Source organism: Carettochelys insculpta, chromosome 23 (assembly GCF_033958435.1).
Source record: "Carettochelys insculpta isolate YL-2023 chromosome 23, ASM3395843v1, whole genome shotgun sequence".
In the NCBI taxonomy this organism is placed as follows: domain Eukaryota; kingdom Metazoa; phylum Chordata; order Testudines; family Carettochelyidae; genus Carettochelys; species Carettochelys insculpta.
In genome coordinates, this window is record NC_134159.1 from 4,245,622 (window position 1) to 4,260,692 (window position 15,071).

The 15,071-nt window shown below is 44.4% G+C and overlaps 1 protein-coding gene across 1 annotated transcript; it reads right to left on the reverse strand.

The window, feature by feature from the left end:
• Positions 1 to 953: 953 nt before the first annotated feature.
• On the reverse strand, positions 954 to 14,082 carry OTUD3 (OTU deubiquitinase 3). Its single transcript, XM_074975829.1, has 8 exons — positions 13,840 to 14,082; positions 11,617 to 11,765; positions 10,932 to 11,044; positions 8,259 to 8,381; positions 7,310 to 7,435; positions 6,484 to 6,580; positions 5,438 to 5,625; positions 954 to 5,028 (listed from the first exon to the last, which is right to left on the reverse strand). Exons 1-8 carry the CDS (start codon positions 14,055 to 14,057, stop codon positions 4,852 to 4,854), a joined length of 1,191 nt encoding a protein of 396 aa, XP_074831930.1. The 5' UTR covers positions 14,058 to 14,082; the 3' UTR covers positions 954 to 4,851.
• Positions 14,083 to 15,071: the final 989 nt, after the last annotated feature.

The following is a 15,071-nucleotide window of genomic DNA, read 5'->3' on the forward strand; positions in this document are numbered from 1 at the left end:
TCCCCTTCTAGCCACTTATTTGCTTTTCCTTCTAATGAACAACCAAGACTCTTCTAGAGCCACTCAACGGCCTTTGCCTTCCATTGTAATTAAGGAGCAGGGCTCCTGCTATTATCATATTTACATTTCTTCTTAACGGGAATTGCAAGCAACTGTCACAAAAGAACAATTTGATGGCTCAGTTGCTAGCGCGGATTAATCCTAAACTGATTCTAGTATGACATACATGACAGAAGCCTGCAGCAATTTCATTTTAGGCACCAGCACAGCAAAACAAAAAAGGATAAATGAAAGCAAGTCCAACAAGCCGGGTTTATGGCCCAGATTCAGCAAAGTTCTCAAAAGGAATGGGATTACATACATACGGCAGCTAAGCGTCTAATGGAGACCCCAAAGGGCTAAGGAAAAGATTTTAGCTGCATATTGTAACAAATTAAAGTTGAAAAGGCAGATTAAAAAGAGGTGGTTTACCATGTTCCTGGGTGTTTGGCAGTACTTTGTATCCAGGCAGCTTCACCAGTTTGTGTGGACTTTGGCACAGCAGCAGATGAGAGAAAAACAATTTCAAAAACCCTCATGCTTTAAAAAAAAATCCCACCAGCGTGGTGCACAAAGCAGGGTTGGTACACACCACTAGGCTCCTTTGAAAACTGAGCAGTTTTACGGTGACAATGCATTTACCAGCTGGGATTCATCTACACAGCATAAATCATTTTCCCGTACATATCATCTTCAAAATGCTCCTGCTAATATTGAACTGATCATTTAAGTGTCGCTGGACCTCCGCTCTTCCGCTGTACAGTTGCACTAATCCCACTGTCCTACCAGACAGGGTGTTGAGGAGATATACACGGAATACAGAGACGCTGCAGTAATGGGGACCAGATAAATTCCAGAGTCATTGCTTGGGTGTGTTGGCTGGTATTCTTACTCAATAACATGGAGACAGCTGATCGTAATAAAAATTTTGCCTTTAATCTGTAGTTGAGCAATATACAAAAATCTATTTTCATAGTTCATGGCACATCTTTGCAGCTTCTATTGCACTTAGTATTAAATTGAGACAGACATTTGGTTTGACGGGGGCAGGAGCCCCACTGAGTGCTCTGTACTAGGAAGGAAAGAGAAGATTCCTACCAGTTTCAACAGAACCAAGGGAAATTTGGGACACCTAGAGCTTTACTATGCATACAAACACTACAGGTCGTATGACTTTTCTAATATTCAGGCACTGCAAATGAGGTACAACCTTTAGCAAGTCAACAGATGGTCTGACCACCGTCCAGGGAGGATGAGGGTATCATCAGAAAAGAACTAGAACTAGTGCACAAAATAAAGATATCGGAAGCCTCCCTGCCACTTACAGTAAAACCCAAGTTTGCTTTTGTTACCATGTACAACCTCCAGCCTGGTGTTGATTACTTCCAGTGTCACTGCCCTGCTATGGCTGTTGAAAGTATTTTCTCTTTAGAGTTACTAGGAAAAGGTATTAGACTGGTAGCCTTAAAGAAAAACTGACTGCATGCTCAGCCTGCACAATCTGGCAGTAACTGTCTACACCTACGGTGCTACAGCACACAATGAAGATGTTACCTGTGGGAGAGCTTGCCTATTGGCATCTGTACTTCATCTCCCCGAGAGACAGTAGCTGTGTTGACAGGAGAAGCCCTCCCACTAACATAGTGCCTTCTGCAGGGGGGGTTAAGTCAAAGTAAGTAGCAACAGTTACACTGACATAAGTTGGTAGCGTGAACTGAGCTTAACCTCCTCAAAGTCAGTGAGCTGTTCAAGTTTCCACCTGAGGAGCTAACTTTCCATCCAAATAGGCATCTCACAGGTAGCAGCAGTAAAAGTTTCTGATAAGATTCTCTGAACTTTTCTAGAAGGACCACCTCTCAGATTTTAGGGGTAAACAATAGTGATTCGGTCCCAGACCTCCAAGCGATAAGGATAATAGTATCTATTTAGCAGGACTCAAACCTAATCATTTCGCCTAAGCCACTGAATAATTATAATTGGAAAAGTCATATCTGCAGCCAGAGAGAACTAGAGTTGGAAGTGTCTATATGTCACTGCTTATCCTGCACTGCTTTAGTTCCCCATCTAGCATAAAACCTACTGAGTTTTGTGCAAAGTAGCCACCTTGAGAAAACCTTAGGATATTCCAGCAGAAGCTCCTTGGCATGGAGGTGATGTTTGCTACACAGGTAGCAACTGACACGAAGGTATGACTGCAAAGGGAAAAAAACTGCTGAGTTCATCACCTCAGTGCAAAAAATAATACCAGATGCTATGAAGCACAGTTGGCTCCATACCAAAAAGCTTGACAATAAAAGATGTAAGGGAATTAATCTGACTCATTTTCCTGCTGATCTTCTTCCTGTGAAGGCTAGTGACAGCTTGCCCCCTAGAGGACAGCTGCCAAATCTCCTTTAGCCCACAGGTAAGAAAGCAAGTTCCCCGAAGAATACAATACACGGAAGTCCTCTGCTAGACACGTTCTAGATCTTGAAGACAAGAGAAATTCCATCAGACAGACCAGTGCGTCTGTACTCCAGAAGTCAGGAGAGTTTGGGACTCTCAGCTGTCACAGTGTTAGATTTCTTGGCCCCAGCTGATTGGACTGAAGATGAATGCTCTAGCAAGACAATCAGACCACTGCAGTAAGAGCTTGTTGACCACTCATTTACACTTACAGATGAAAGCATTTTCATTGCATATTAAGTTTCAACACCATACGTTTGAATGTATGATCACTCTTCCCCTCCCAACTGAAGATCTGATAGCACTGCATGAAAAAGACAGCCCAATTAATCTTTCCAAGAACAATGTAGGGCTTTGCAGGGTCAGTTTTGCTGCTTATGGTAAAGGCAACTGTCATTTAGTAGCCACATTTTTCTTCCAGAAAAACTTCCTTCCCATCCCTCATCTAGAACGGAATAAACAAACAATCTTTCAATCAGCCGTAGCTCAAGAAAAAGCCATGTGATTCATAAAGACTATCAAGAATTCAAATGTTAGTCATACAGCTTGCAAATGAGCATTGCCATTTCAGTTCAGGTGTTTGTCTAGTCACTTATGGAAGCAGTCTCCCTTCCCTACATCAAAACATAGTGGGACACAGCAAGGAGGCAACCCCCTTCTGAGTAACCTGTAGATGCAACTTTGCTTGATGCGCCAGTAATTTACTTCTTGACCTGTTAGATGCAGCATCATGTCTCTTAGCAAAAGCAATTTTTCACTGGATTCACTACCGCTAACCCAAGAAAGGAACCAGGAGGTATTTTTAACACTCCAAGGCCAATTCAGTTTTACTTTTCTCCCATACCTTTTAATATTACTGGCATATAAAACAGAGCACCATTTCTTCTTGTGCTTCAACTTCTACTAGCATACGGTAAGAGATGAACAAGAACCACTAAGATTTTGGCAGCTGAGCCAAAGGACCTTTGTATGTTTCACATCTATACTTGTTCTAGGCCTGGTGTTTTGAGACATCTAGGATGATTTTTCAACGTACATTTCACTCAAACTTCATACTAAGACTATATTCTGAGTAAGGCAAAATCCTCACAATCACTCTTTCTTTAAAGCTTAGCTCCTGAAGCAGGCCCAAATACTTGAGCCATGTCCAATGCCCCACAGTATCAAATCTAAGGACTACAGAGTTTGCCCTTATTTTAGATCAAACTCCTAATCTTTGTGGAAAGCAGTACTGAGTTCAGGTTCTCGTTATCAATTATTCTGTGGTACCTGGTGACCTTCTCTGAGAAGAATGTAAGCTGAAAAGAACTTTTCTGAGGAATTAAACAGTCCCATTGCTTCTTGGAAGCTTGTTCCCAGGATTTTTTTAATCCATTTGCTACAGGTATTTAATTTGGAGACTAAAGACGATCAAGTTCCTTTTGTGGACTGTAGCCCTGAACGCTCAGAAGAACTGAGGTGGAGGATGGACCGAACACCACCGCATCTTTACTAAAAACACAACAGAAACCTTACACCTGCTTATGTTAAGACTGAATATATTTTAACCTCATCAGACTGGGTGAATCCACTCTACAGCCTCCGGAATATACTGGGGTCACCCAGTCTTATTCTTAGAGTACTACTGTCAGAAGAGGAACTCAGCTGACAGCAGACCAGATCACCAACAGACTCCTGAACAAAAATGTATCCACTCTGTGCAAGAAGCAAACATAGACCCAACCGCTCCATCTCCTCTAACAGCAGCATTTAAGCTCATGGTTTAGTGCAACAAAAGCAACAGCAGCTCTTTCTGGGCTATAATGTGCTATCAAGTTACCAGTGGGGAGGGAAATATCTTAAATGACTGGTGTAGCATTTGGCTGATTCGCTTTGGAAGGGTTTGAGAATTTTGTCCTAATCTATTTTTAATTTAAATAGAGAAAGAGTTCCTGAGTTGAGAGCAGATAAAATGCTCCTGGTAAAAGCTCTTCAGTGCTAGAGCACAGTAAAACGTCATCAGTTAAATTAAGTAATATTGCAAGGATCTCCAAGCAAAATAAGATGTGTGGGTAATGGATCAAGGTTCAACAGACTCTCCGGAATAGTAAAAATAAGTCTGTACATTTTCACTTCACTTAACCTTGACTGCCCATCCCTCAAGTTTGGCTGATGTTCTTTAGTGTTAATGAAGAGTCGTTTTTCCGCAGCTGGAGAACCAAAGATAACTTAGCATGTGCTAAGAAAACCCTATAAAACATTGTTTAAAACTTCAAGGGTGCTGGGGAATCTACTGTGAAGATGGCTTTGTCTGAAAGCTCAGTGTCCTTCCTGAACAGTCTTATTTGGCATCTACGCATCCCATCAAAGAACCCATAACTGACAGTATTATATGTTCAGAGCTGCAAGGGTCTTCACTAGGGTAACTTGCATATCTGAGTCTGTCTCACTCCTGTTGTTATCTGCATTGTTACTCCTGTTGGCTAGGACTTTCTGCCGATGTCTTTCCTCTTGACGCTTCTTCTTCTCTAGCCGCTGCTGCTCCTTTCTTTGTTTATTGGAGACCTTAAAAGGAAGAGTTCAACAATAACTACGCCTTCAAAATACCACAGGCCCTACTGAACGGGCAGGAATACGCTGTGTTCTGTAGCTTAGGGAGGCAAATAGGAAATATTAAAGCACAAAGCTGCAAAATAAAAACCCACACGTACATATGCAGTCATTCTCCCCAGGAATTTAGCATCTCTTCGTTTGGGAAAGAAAAGGCCACATGCTAATAAAACATTTTTTTCCCCATTGCCAGAAGAATACAGCTAGCAAATTCAGAGAGGTGCATTCTGTGCAGCAAAACAGCAAGCGTGTATACATTGGCAAAATGTTTCTTTGATTAACCCTTAATCAAGGAGTTCACCAGAATGTCAGAGTTCCATTGAATCTGCAAATGACCTGCTCCCACAACCCTCCCATTGGATACCTTTGGGAAATGCTCTTTCTTGGTTTGATTCTCTTCGCCTGGGCTAGCCTGTGTCTTGCTGTTTTCAGTTCCATCCTGATGTAATCCCTGATTTCCAAAGATTCTGGTGCCACTTCCATCCTCCTCCCACAAGGCTGAGCTATGCGACTTTTGACTTTTGACCTGAGTCTCACATTCTTCTTCAGAATCTGTCAAAGGAAGGGATTTCATTCAGCCACTGATACAACCCATCTTTTGGTTATCAAATGGTACTGGGTTCCCAAGGGGCTTTTTGCAAGGTTTTAATGGGTGTGGAGGGATAGGACACATGCTGCTTAAAATATTTAGCTAATTATGGGGCAGCTCAGACTAACCAATTTATGGAACCTGTGCAGGCTTTTTTTAACCCTCAAATTTCACACCAAATCCAAAAGTACAAAAAAGGACCATATGTACAATAATGCCTTCAACCCTTGTTGCTCTTCAGTAGCATGTGTTCTACCTTCATTTGCTTTTATTGACCTTGTGGGGAAGACATCCTCAGGATCAAAAAGTCATAGGTGAAGGGCAGGGGCCTGAGTGTAACAGCAAGTTTGAAACAGATTAGAATCAACTGGATCAATTAGCAAACACTGAAAATTCATTTACTCGAGGGACTGACTGGCACTGGTAACCTGAAGTGGAGCCTTGTAACTGTTATGACACCAGCACAAATCCAGCCTAGGTGGGCGGGGGTTAGGTGCTCAGTGTCCTAGATGACATTAGTTGCTGGGCTCACTCCAAGTCCTGGCAGTCAGTGAAACCAGCTTCACAGATGGCACCACACTGGAAATCTCAGCCAAGTGACCAGCATTGACTTGGAGTAGAAATTTACACTCATCACCTCAGAGGTGATCTTTCTGAGCCAGGGCAGAGGCACTCTGATGGAACAGCTGAGAAGCTAGCACTGACAGTAAGCAGTGTAATCCTTATTGTATGGACAAGGAGAGCACCTTTGTCTCCACTTGCTCTCCAGCCAGTACTTTTCAGAAACACAAAAGTCTTCAAGAAATCCTCCAATCACTTACAGATTCTTTGCACTTCGTTCACTTGGAGAATGGCAAATATCGCAGCGTCAACATCATAGTTCTTTACTTTCAGAATCTGAATGATTAAATCAAGGTCCTGTGCACAAATAGATATAACAACACACAAACCACTCAAGACCTGTTCAATCATCAGCACATGCTAGCCAAAACCAACTTTCGGGAATTCTTACAAACTTGTACATCCAGTTTTCAGTAGGACAGAATAAAGTGTCAAGCGTGAGCTTTTAATAAAAAAATTGACTTTAAATTCAACAGAATCTTGAAACTCAGTTGACTGTACAGTCATGCACAAGTGCTGATGTGCCAATGTATAGGCTGCATAATCTAAGCACTTCAGAGTACTAGAAAGTCTCTGGCCCTTTGTATATTCTGCAGCACTCAGGGGCCCAATTCTTGGTCAGCTCTTAGGAACTAATACAATACAGAAATCCACAGGGACAGTGCAGCTGCTCATTACAGCTGTTCAGCAGTGATGGTAAACATGATTAGGGATTTTGAATGCTCACTCAGATACCTTATGAGGCCTGAATTTCAGAGAAAGGGCACTCAACATGTTCTGAAAATCTACCATTTCAAGGAGCCTCAGCCAGACACCCAAAAATCACTAGTTATTCCTGAAATATACTTCATCTGTAGCTAGTGTACCTGTATTCTGAAGCATACCTTTTCCAAGTCCTGTCCAGTGAGTTGCAGCTCTTATGCCAAAACTGCTCAGCAACATTAGCCCATGAACTGATCAACTTCCATGTAATAAGAGGTGCTCTCCATTACATGCATCGCTCAGAAATGAAGATTAAATACTGACCGAACACCCAGTTGCATTGCAGACTTTTTGTACAGCATCTTCCACTTCATTCTCTAACTCCTTTTCAGATTCATCTTTCTGTGGCTTGATTTTCTCCCTCTTATTACATTCATTTTTACACATCATCTGTAGTGAGAAGGAAATAATGAAAAGTAGCAGCAGGACTCAGCTCACAGTCCCATAACATATGAAAATATTGTCATTTCACGACATGACAAAGGAAAGGAGGAAACTTATGCTAACATGAAACTCGGCTCGATAATTACATGTGTTTGCCAGGGAGGTCCTTTATTTAAAAAAAGCTCAAACTGGATAATTTTCCATTGTCATTTCCACTGCTGCCTGAGTCTTGCATTATATGGTGAAATGCTTCTGACGATTTATGTTCATGTGTAGCAAGCAGACTTGATTTTTTTTTTTTTAAGTAAAATAATTCACCTCATGGTATACAGCTGCATGAAAAGTGATTCCAGGACAGCTCATTCCACCCCTCCATGGTTAATGAGGGACTGAACAGCTGTAGGGTGAGACTTTCACTTTCATTGACCCCCTTCAGGTTTTACATTTAGAGGTACATGCACATCATGTATTTTCATGGTTCAAGGACATTTGTGGTCCCAGCACTGATTAGAAGCAGGACTAGAATTCCATAGTTCCTGGATCCCAGTCCTGTAAATGTAGAAACTTCCTCTGGGAGCTTATTCACCAACTATACAGCCTTTCCAAGGGACATTTTTATGTCCCAATGCTCAACCCCAGAGTCAATGAGTGGGACCACATTGCAACTGCACGTGTGTGTGCCGCACGCGCGCGCGCACACACACACACACACACACAAAGATAATTAGCACTTTTGACATTCAATCAAATTGAGTAGGCAGAAGCTGGTGACCCAGACTCTGGTTTGAAGCCACACCTGACAGGAGGAAGTCATTCTGTTATCACTGACCTCTGTTTGAAGATGTGCAGGAGCTTCGGAGTTGTCATTTATTCGCCGCACACTATCATAATGCTCTCCATACCGATAGGCGATGTGCAGTTCCCTCACATTGCTTTTATCTGTGCCTCGGATCTGAAGAAGATGGAGAGACTCCTGAGGATGCCTTGTAATTGCATCAACTTTACGTTTTGAAGAGCATATGATTTTTTTCAAGCAGTGCTTACAATCAGTACCAAACATTGCCCTAGGAAACTATAAAATTAGCTAAGACCTGTAAATAAGGAGGTTTTAGCCAGTAGTCCCAATGTACCAAAAATAATATCCATAATATGCAAACTGTAGTACTAGGAAGCCAAATCAGCTGCTTGATTCTTGTGACGTTAGAAATGTGGTGCTGGCCAATTTGCTCTTTAATACAAGAACAGGCCTGAAAATGTATTTTATTTTCCATGAAAAACTTTAAAGAAAATTAAGAAGTTTTCATCTGTGCCAGCCAAAGTTAGCAATAGCTGTAGAAAGACACCTATCCTAGGAATTAGCAGTTTCTACTGATGCAACAGCTGCTAGAACTAACTCCAACTCAAAGTATAGGTATGCACCTTGATATTTTAAAGTTAAGCTTTTATACAAAATGATGCTTAAGATCCTAGCCCTGAAAGGGAATGCAGAGAATCAGATCCATTTTCCTAACTAAATATTTGTATATCAGCTCCTCCCTCTGCTTACTTGCCAAACCAAATGCTCAGTTCCCAAATGCACTTCTTGCCTAGTATAACGCTTTGCTATTTCCTCCTCTCTCCAGATTTCTGAAAGCAACTAAGAGCATTTTTATGATCATCATTAAAACTGGATCCATAACTGAAATGTCTGTCCTGTTAAGGATCTGAGATCTCAAACAGGTGTCCTGCACTTATTTCTTTTAACACCTGTTCACCTTCAAGTCACCAGTTCAAGATCTTGTCATTTAGTTCTCTGTTCACATTCCATTATTTTTAAGTTGGTCAACATGCTAACTGACAATAAGTATTGTGAAACTTCACAGTCGGAACACGTGAGGACTAGCCACTGTTCAGAATTCTAAAATGTTTGTAACGCTGAACAAAACATAGACCTTTCAAAAGGCCACAACTGACCACAGACTTACTATACTTTGAGAATGTATGATTCTGAAGAATAATGCTGTTTCCCCACTCACTTGTTTTCAGTAGTTTAAATTTAACACAGTATTGTGCTGTATTTTTTAAATCTCTCAGTTACCTGATGATTTATTTACAGCTGCAAATGGTGTATGTGTTTAACTGGTCAGTTTGTATTCTGAGCTTCTCCTGTAACTGAGCATTCTTTTTGCTGGATTCATAATTTGCTAATTTAGCACAATAGAAGACCGTTTTTCTTTAAAACGCGTGGGTTAGTTACCTAACTTAAGAGGATCATCTAAATTCTACATGCACTTTTCTGGTTCTGAAATTCATCGAATGATTTACTTCACAGTACGCCACACTTAAGATGCCACTTAGAAACTTCCAATTCATAAACTGCTCTGACCTTGCAGTGGATTAAACATGTGCATTTTGTTGTGCTATTTGTAACAGAGAGCTGCTCCTTTACAGTCCCCTCACTCAAGCACTGAGAAACACAGACAAATGCTCCAGAACAGAAGATGCATGCTCAGATGCTGCTGCAATGAATACAGAGGAGAAAGGTTCAATATGGGTTCACTCGATACAAGAATCCCAACTCATTCTTCTGTCATCTCAGACTGCAGGTGAAAAGGGTAAACACATTTGCTGAATGTGCTGTTGTATTACCGAAGACTGAGGCAGACTAAGAAAGAGCTCTCTCAAACACCACAGTCCCTGCTAGTCCACATTCTTATGCTGGAGACATTTACCAGAATATCGTTCAAAATGCTGCTAGCAAACATGGTACAGACTGAAAATTTAATTGCAGTAAAACAGCAATTTAAAGCAGCTGTAGCTTTGAAAGCAGTCCAATAGTGGAGTTAAATAGGACATAAACCTTAAGAAACACATCAAGAACTGACAAAGGGGATCAACCAGACATCTGCACATCCCAGAAATTGTGTTCCATAGCAAATTTGGCCTGCAAAGTTACGGCAAGAAGTTTATGGTTTTATCCAGTCTGTATCACCCACCAAATGACTAGCTCAGTCTGCACTTCCTCAGAACACTGACTGATAGAGCTTCACACATAAAAGGCATGGGTCCCATCACAACACAGACTTCCACATGAGGTTGACTGCTTCACCCCAATGATATTTTTTCTAACTCCTAAAGCACATCAGCAACAAGAACTGATCGCAACTGAAACTCAGTATCAAAACATTCCTCCAGTACTTAGGCCTGACCCTCACATTAGGAAAGTCTAGCCTCAGTTGAGAGTTTACATCAGAGAATCTGGCTAAACATCCTTAAATTGCACATATTCAGTAGCTGTTTTTAAGCCTAAATTACAGTATCTTATCCCCTTCCTCAACTTTTGGGAGAAACTTTGTGGGGCAGAAGTAAAGAGCCACTCACCATCATAGCAAAATCCAATCCAGAGTAACAGTTAACAAAACAAAACAAACGCAAAACATCAGACATCAGCAAATTTAAACTCATCTGTTTGTGTGAGCAGGAAGCCAGGCCATGGTAGGAAAATGCAGCTCTTGATTCTTACCTGCCAGAGAGGGGCATTGAGCTGATGAATAACCACATTCATTTGATTGTTCCTTGCAAATGCAACAATAGCATCATTGCCAGCAAAGGTACCGGGCTTCGCCAAATTTGCAACTAAAAAAGAAGTTTCAGAGTGGATGAAGAGATTAGAGATTTGGGTTTGACACCTACAGAAATATGAGTGACTAAAGAGAACCACACCTCAGCAACAAGCCTGACAGGCAAATGTAGTTATTAACATTGGAATTTGACCATGAAGATTAAGAGGGTCGTTAATTACTACATAATATGCTTCTAGCACAATAGTCTCCCCTACTGCCATGTAAACACTCACGAAGAAGAATGCCATGTATTGAGTCACTAAAACAGCTCCATATATCACCTGTGTATTACTTGGGTGCTTCTGGAGGCTCTTATATCAATGTCTAGATAAGACTCCGTTTCTGCTCTCTGGAGTTAGCATGTTTTATGTCAAGTCTTCCACTTAATCTGAACCCATACTAAAACCAAGCAATTTAGGATCAGATTTTCAAAGGAATCCCATCATTCACTGAAAGTCAGTGGGAGTTGGCCACTTAACTCACTGCGACTCTTCATAGCAGCTGGATAGAGCAATTCCTTACTCAGGCAGACAAAGGCTTTGGCTAGGGGATTAACACAATAACTCCTTCCGCCAGCTTCCATACCATGTCTCTCAAAGGGAACATCATCCTCCACAAAAGGCTCAAAATCCTCCCTCTGTTTTATCATGTAATCCACTGTTTCCTGCCGGTGTTTGAGGTGGTTTCTGGAGTGCCCCTCAAGCTGGTCACCCAGGGCCCGGAATAAACAGTTGCTGTAGAAAGAAAAGACCTCTAATAAACCTATTTAACATGTATTTAACATTAGTGAAACGTACCAGATTAATGCTGAAGTCTGATTTACAGATTGAAACCATGCAGTCATGACAGCAGAAAAGCAAGCCTCCCTGAACATTGGTCCTATAGTGAAATGAGCTCAATCTCTGCTGAAACTATAACAAATAGTCCTACTAATAGCAAGAGTGTACTGCTTTTAGCGAAACAGACACCTTTACTCTTAAGAACAAGACTCAAAATCATCAGCTAGTCTCTGGTAGCCAACAACTGTCCTTGAAATCAGGGGATTTGGGGTACCTAATTCCTTTACATCTCTTCAAAAACCCAGCCAAGACAAAGGATGGGATGTTACAAAGGGCAACTTATTGAATGGTTAGTATTATCAAATACCCTTTTAGTGACTCTTCTACACACACTGAATCGTAGTAAGGGAGTAACTAAGGTACTGAGGGATAACAATAGGTACATTTTAACCAAGAGTTGAAATGGTCTCTAAAGTAATATTTTTAAGGGACTGGATCATTCAACCTGCACTCCTCAATCAAGTACACATTGGTCTTTAGCATATATGCATAAATTATAAAAAGCAGAGTATTTCATTCTGGAGTACATTCAAAATACATGTAGATTAGAGAGAGATACCTATACCTAGCTCATAGAACTGGAAGGGACCTTGAGAGGTCATCTAGTCCAGTCCCCTGCACTCACAGCAGGGCTTATCACCATCCCTGACAGATTATTTATGTCTTTAAATCTATCTGCCACAGATCCCTAAGTGGCACCCTCAAGGATTGAGCTCGCAACAAAACTGACAGGAACGTCCCAAAAACTAAAAAGTTAATGACTAATGGTCACAAGTTAATATAAAATATGAATCAGATCCACCAGTGAGAAGCTAATCTCCAGCTGCTGGAACAGAAAAGCAGGCTGGAATTCCCAACACTGATGTCTTGGACCATGTCTGGACCCTCCATCCTCCTTTTTCCTCCCTCTAGCCACTAAAAACCTGATAAATGTGAAGGCTGCACCAGACAAAGTATTCCTATGGATATCAGAGGGATGGTCTCCCAGCCTCAGCCCCACTACCTCTGATTTTGCAGTGCCTGCATATTTGTACCCCGTCTCAGTTTGAATTTGGGGCATCTCTCCCCTTTGAATCAACTCGATTCCTTGCTTCTGCTGCAGCTCAAAAGTTTTCTAAAAACCACTGTAAAACCAAGTTGGCAGGATTCTTGCCCGTTTCATAGCTGCAATAGTTTCTTGTCCCAGGATAGTCAAGTCCACAGAACATGACCCATTAGTTCTACATGTCAGCCTACAAGTACCCTCAGTGGCTGCACAATCCAACCTAAATCCATACTACATTAACGCTTCCTAAAAAGCTACAGAATGAAAGCAAGTCCATGTGATTTTTTAGAGCTGTTTGTGGAAAATACATGAAGCACAAGGTCAGTATATGTTCCTGCGGGGAAGAACACAGCAGAAAGGAAGCTGTGATTTGGTAAGCCAGAACCTAACGTGTGATGCAGAGGGGCTGGAAGCCTAAAAAAGGGGTGAGCTGGACAGCTGGGCTAGGGGTGTGATTTGGGAGCTGGTACCTGGGCGAACACTGTACAAAGGGGCTGAGGACGGCAGGAAGCAAAGGGCAGCTGCCCAGCAAAGGCGCTGGAACAGAGCAGGTAAAACGGAGCGCACAGGGAGCACAGCACAGCACGGAGGGGAAGGAGGAGGTGGTGCCAGCCACGAGGGGGAGCTGGGTGCCCAGCGCGGGAGGGAGAGGGATATGGGTGCGGAGGGGGCCAGGGCACCCAGCCCAGCGGCGGAGAGGCGCACAATGGGGGGGGGGGCAGGGCGCCCGGCAGGGGAGGGACCCTGGGTGCCCAGCAGGGGTGGGGGATGGGTGCAAGGTGCCCGGCACGGACGGGGAGAGGAGCGCCGGGGAGGGAGAGCAGCGGGGTAGTGGCTGGCACAGAGGGGAGGGGGAGGCGGGTGCCCGGCACAGACGGGACTGGACGGGACGGGGGCGGGGCCTGGCCTGGCCTCGGCGCTCACCCGTCCCCCGGCACCTCGCGCAGCTTGAGGCCCAGCGCCCGCAGCTGGTTGGCGAAGCTGACGAACTCCTGGGCCGCGCCGCCGCCCTCCGGGGGCCCCCGGTTCCTGCGCTCCTTAGCCAGCGCCCGGCGGGCCGCCCGCTCGTCCCGCTTCCGCTCCGTCTCCGCCTTCTTGCCCCCGCCGCCCGGCCGCGCCTTGGCCGCCTGCCTGCGGGACATGACGCGCCTGCGGCTACTGCCCCAAGCCCCCAACGCTCCCCTCCCCGCCGCACCGGCTGCTGCCCGCACTGCGCCTGCGCCGGAACTGCCTTCCCGGCCGGCTTCACGCCGGCTTTGTCACGTGACGGCCTCTCTACCGGTAGGGCCATAGAGCGTGCCCAAGAGAGGCCAGAGTGTCCCTCGTCCAACCCTGGGCGACGGGGTCCGCCATCTTGAGCCAGGCTGAGCCTGCAGATCGGGGAGGAGGTTGACTCTGGAGAGAGGGAGGAAGTGGAGTAGTGACGTTACGGGGGAGTGGCGGGAGCAGAGGACTCGGAAAGGGAGGATAAGCGTCTGGGGGCCCCGGAGCCTTGGGAGTAGAGGCTGGAGAAGCTCAGCTTGAGGGAATGTGGACAGAGGAAGAAGGGAAATAAGAGCCCTTGTTTGGGGAGCTGGGGAGACTGAGCCTGATTGCAGCGATAGGCATCAAGCGGCCTGTGGATAGGGTGGTCCCCCACTGCCCAAAGGGACCAGGGCAGCCTGGGGGGTTACATGGGAGGTAGTGTTGTGGGGCTGCAGCAGGGCTTTCCCACCTCCACACACACACACAGACTGTAGCAGAGGGAGCTGTGGTAAGTGGGGCAGTACAATGGCCTGCTCTGCTCTAATGCCATGCCCATGCTCAAGCCCATGTCATACAGGGAATGCTGGGCCCAGCCTACTCTGCTCCCCTAAGCAATGCAGGGCTCCAGAGAGCAGAGTGGGCTGGGGCAATCCACTTCTTGCCACCACAGTGAGCGCAAAAGGGCTGAGACCCTGCTCCAACCCTGCACCAGGACCTCAGGTAATCCCCTGAGGGGGGTGAGAAAGGGGCTCCTGCAGATTGGTGCAATGGAGGCAGAAGGGGGCAGGGTGAGGTGAGGTGGAGTGGGGCAGAGCTTGGGGAAGAGGTGGGATGGGATGGAGCAGGGGTGGGAAGAAGCAGGGCCTGGGGCAGTGTGGGCATTTGGCTTGGCCCCACATCCCTGCAATTGT

What these genes read in the sequence shown, in the direction of transcription:
- OTUD3 (XM_074975829.1), bottom strand. Translation starts at nt 14,057, where the DNA reads ATGTCCCGCAGGCAGGCGGCCAAGGCGCGGCCGGGCGGCGGGGGCAAG. An exon ending in TCAATGCCCCTCTCTGGCAG is followed by an intron (nt 8,382 to 10,931) that starts GTAAGAATCAAG and finishes CATCTTCTTCAG; the next exon opens with ATCCGAGGCACAGATAAAAG. An exon ending in AGAAAGAGCATTTCCCAAAG is followed by an intron (nt 5,029 to 5,437) that starts GTATCCAATGGG and finishes CTTCCTTTTAAG; the next exon opens with GTCTCCAATAAACAAAGAAA.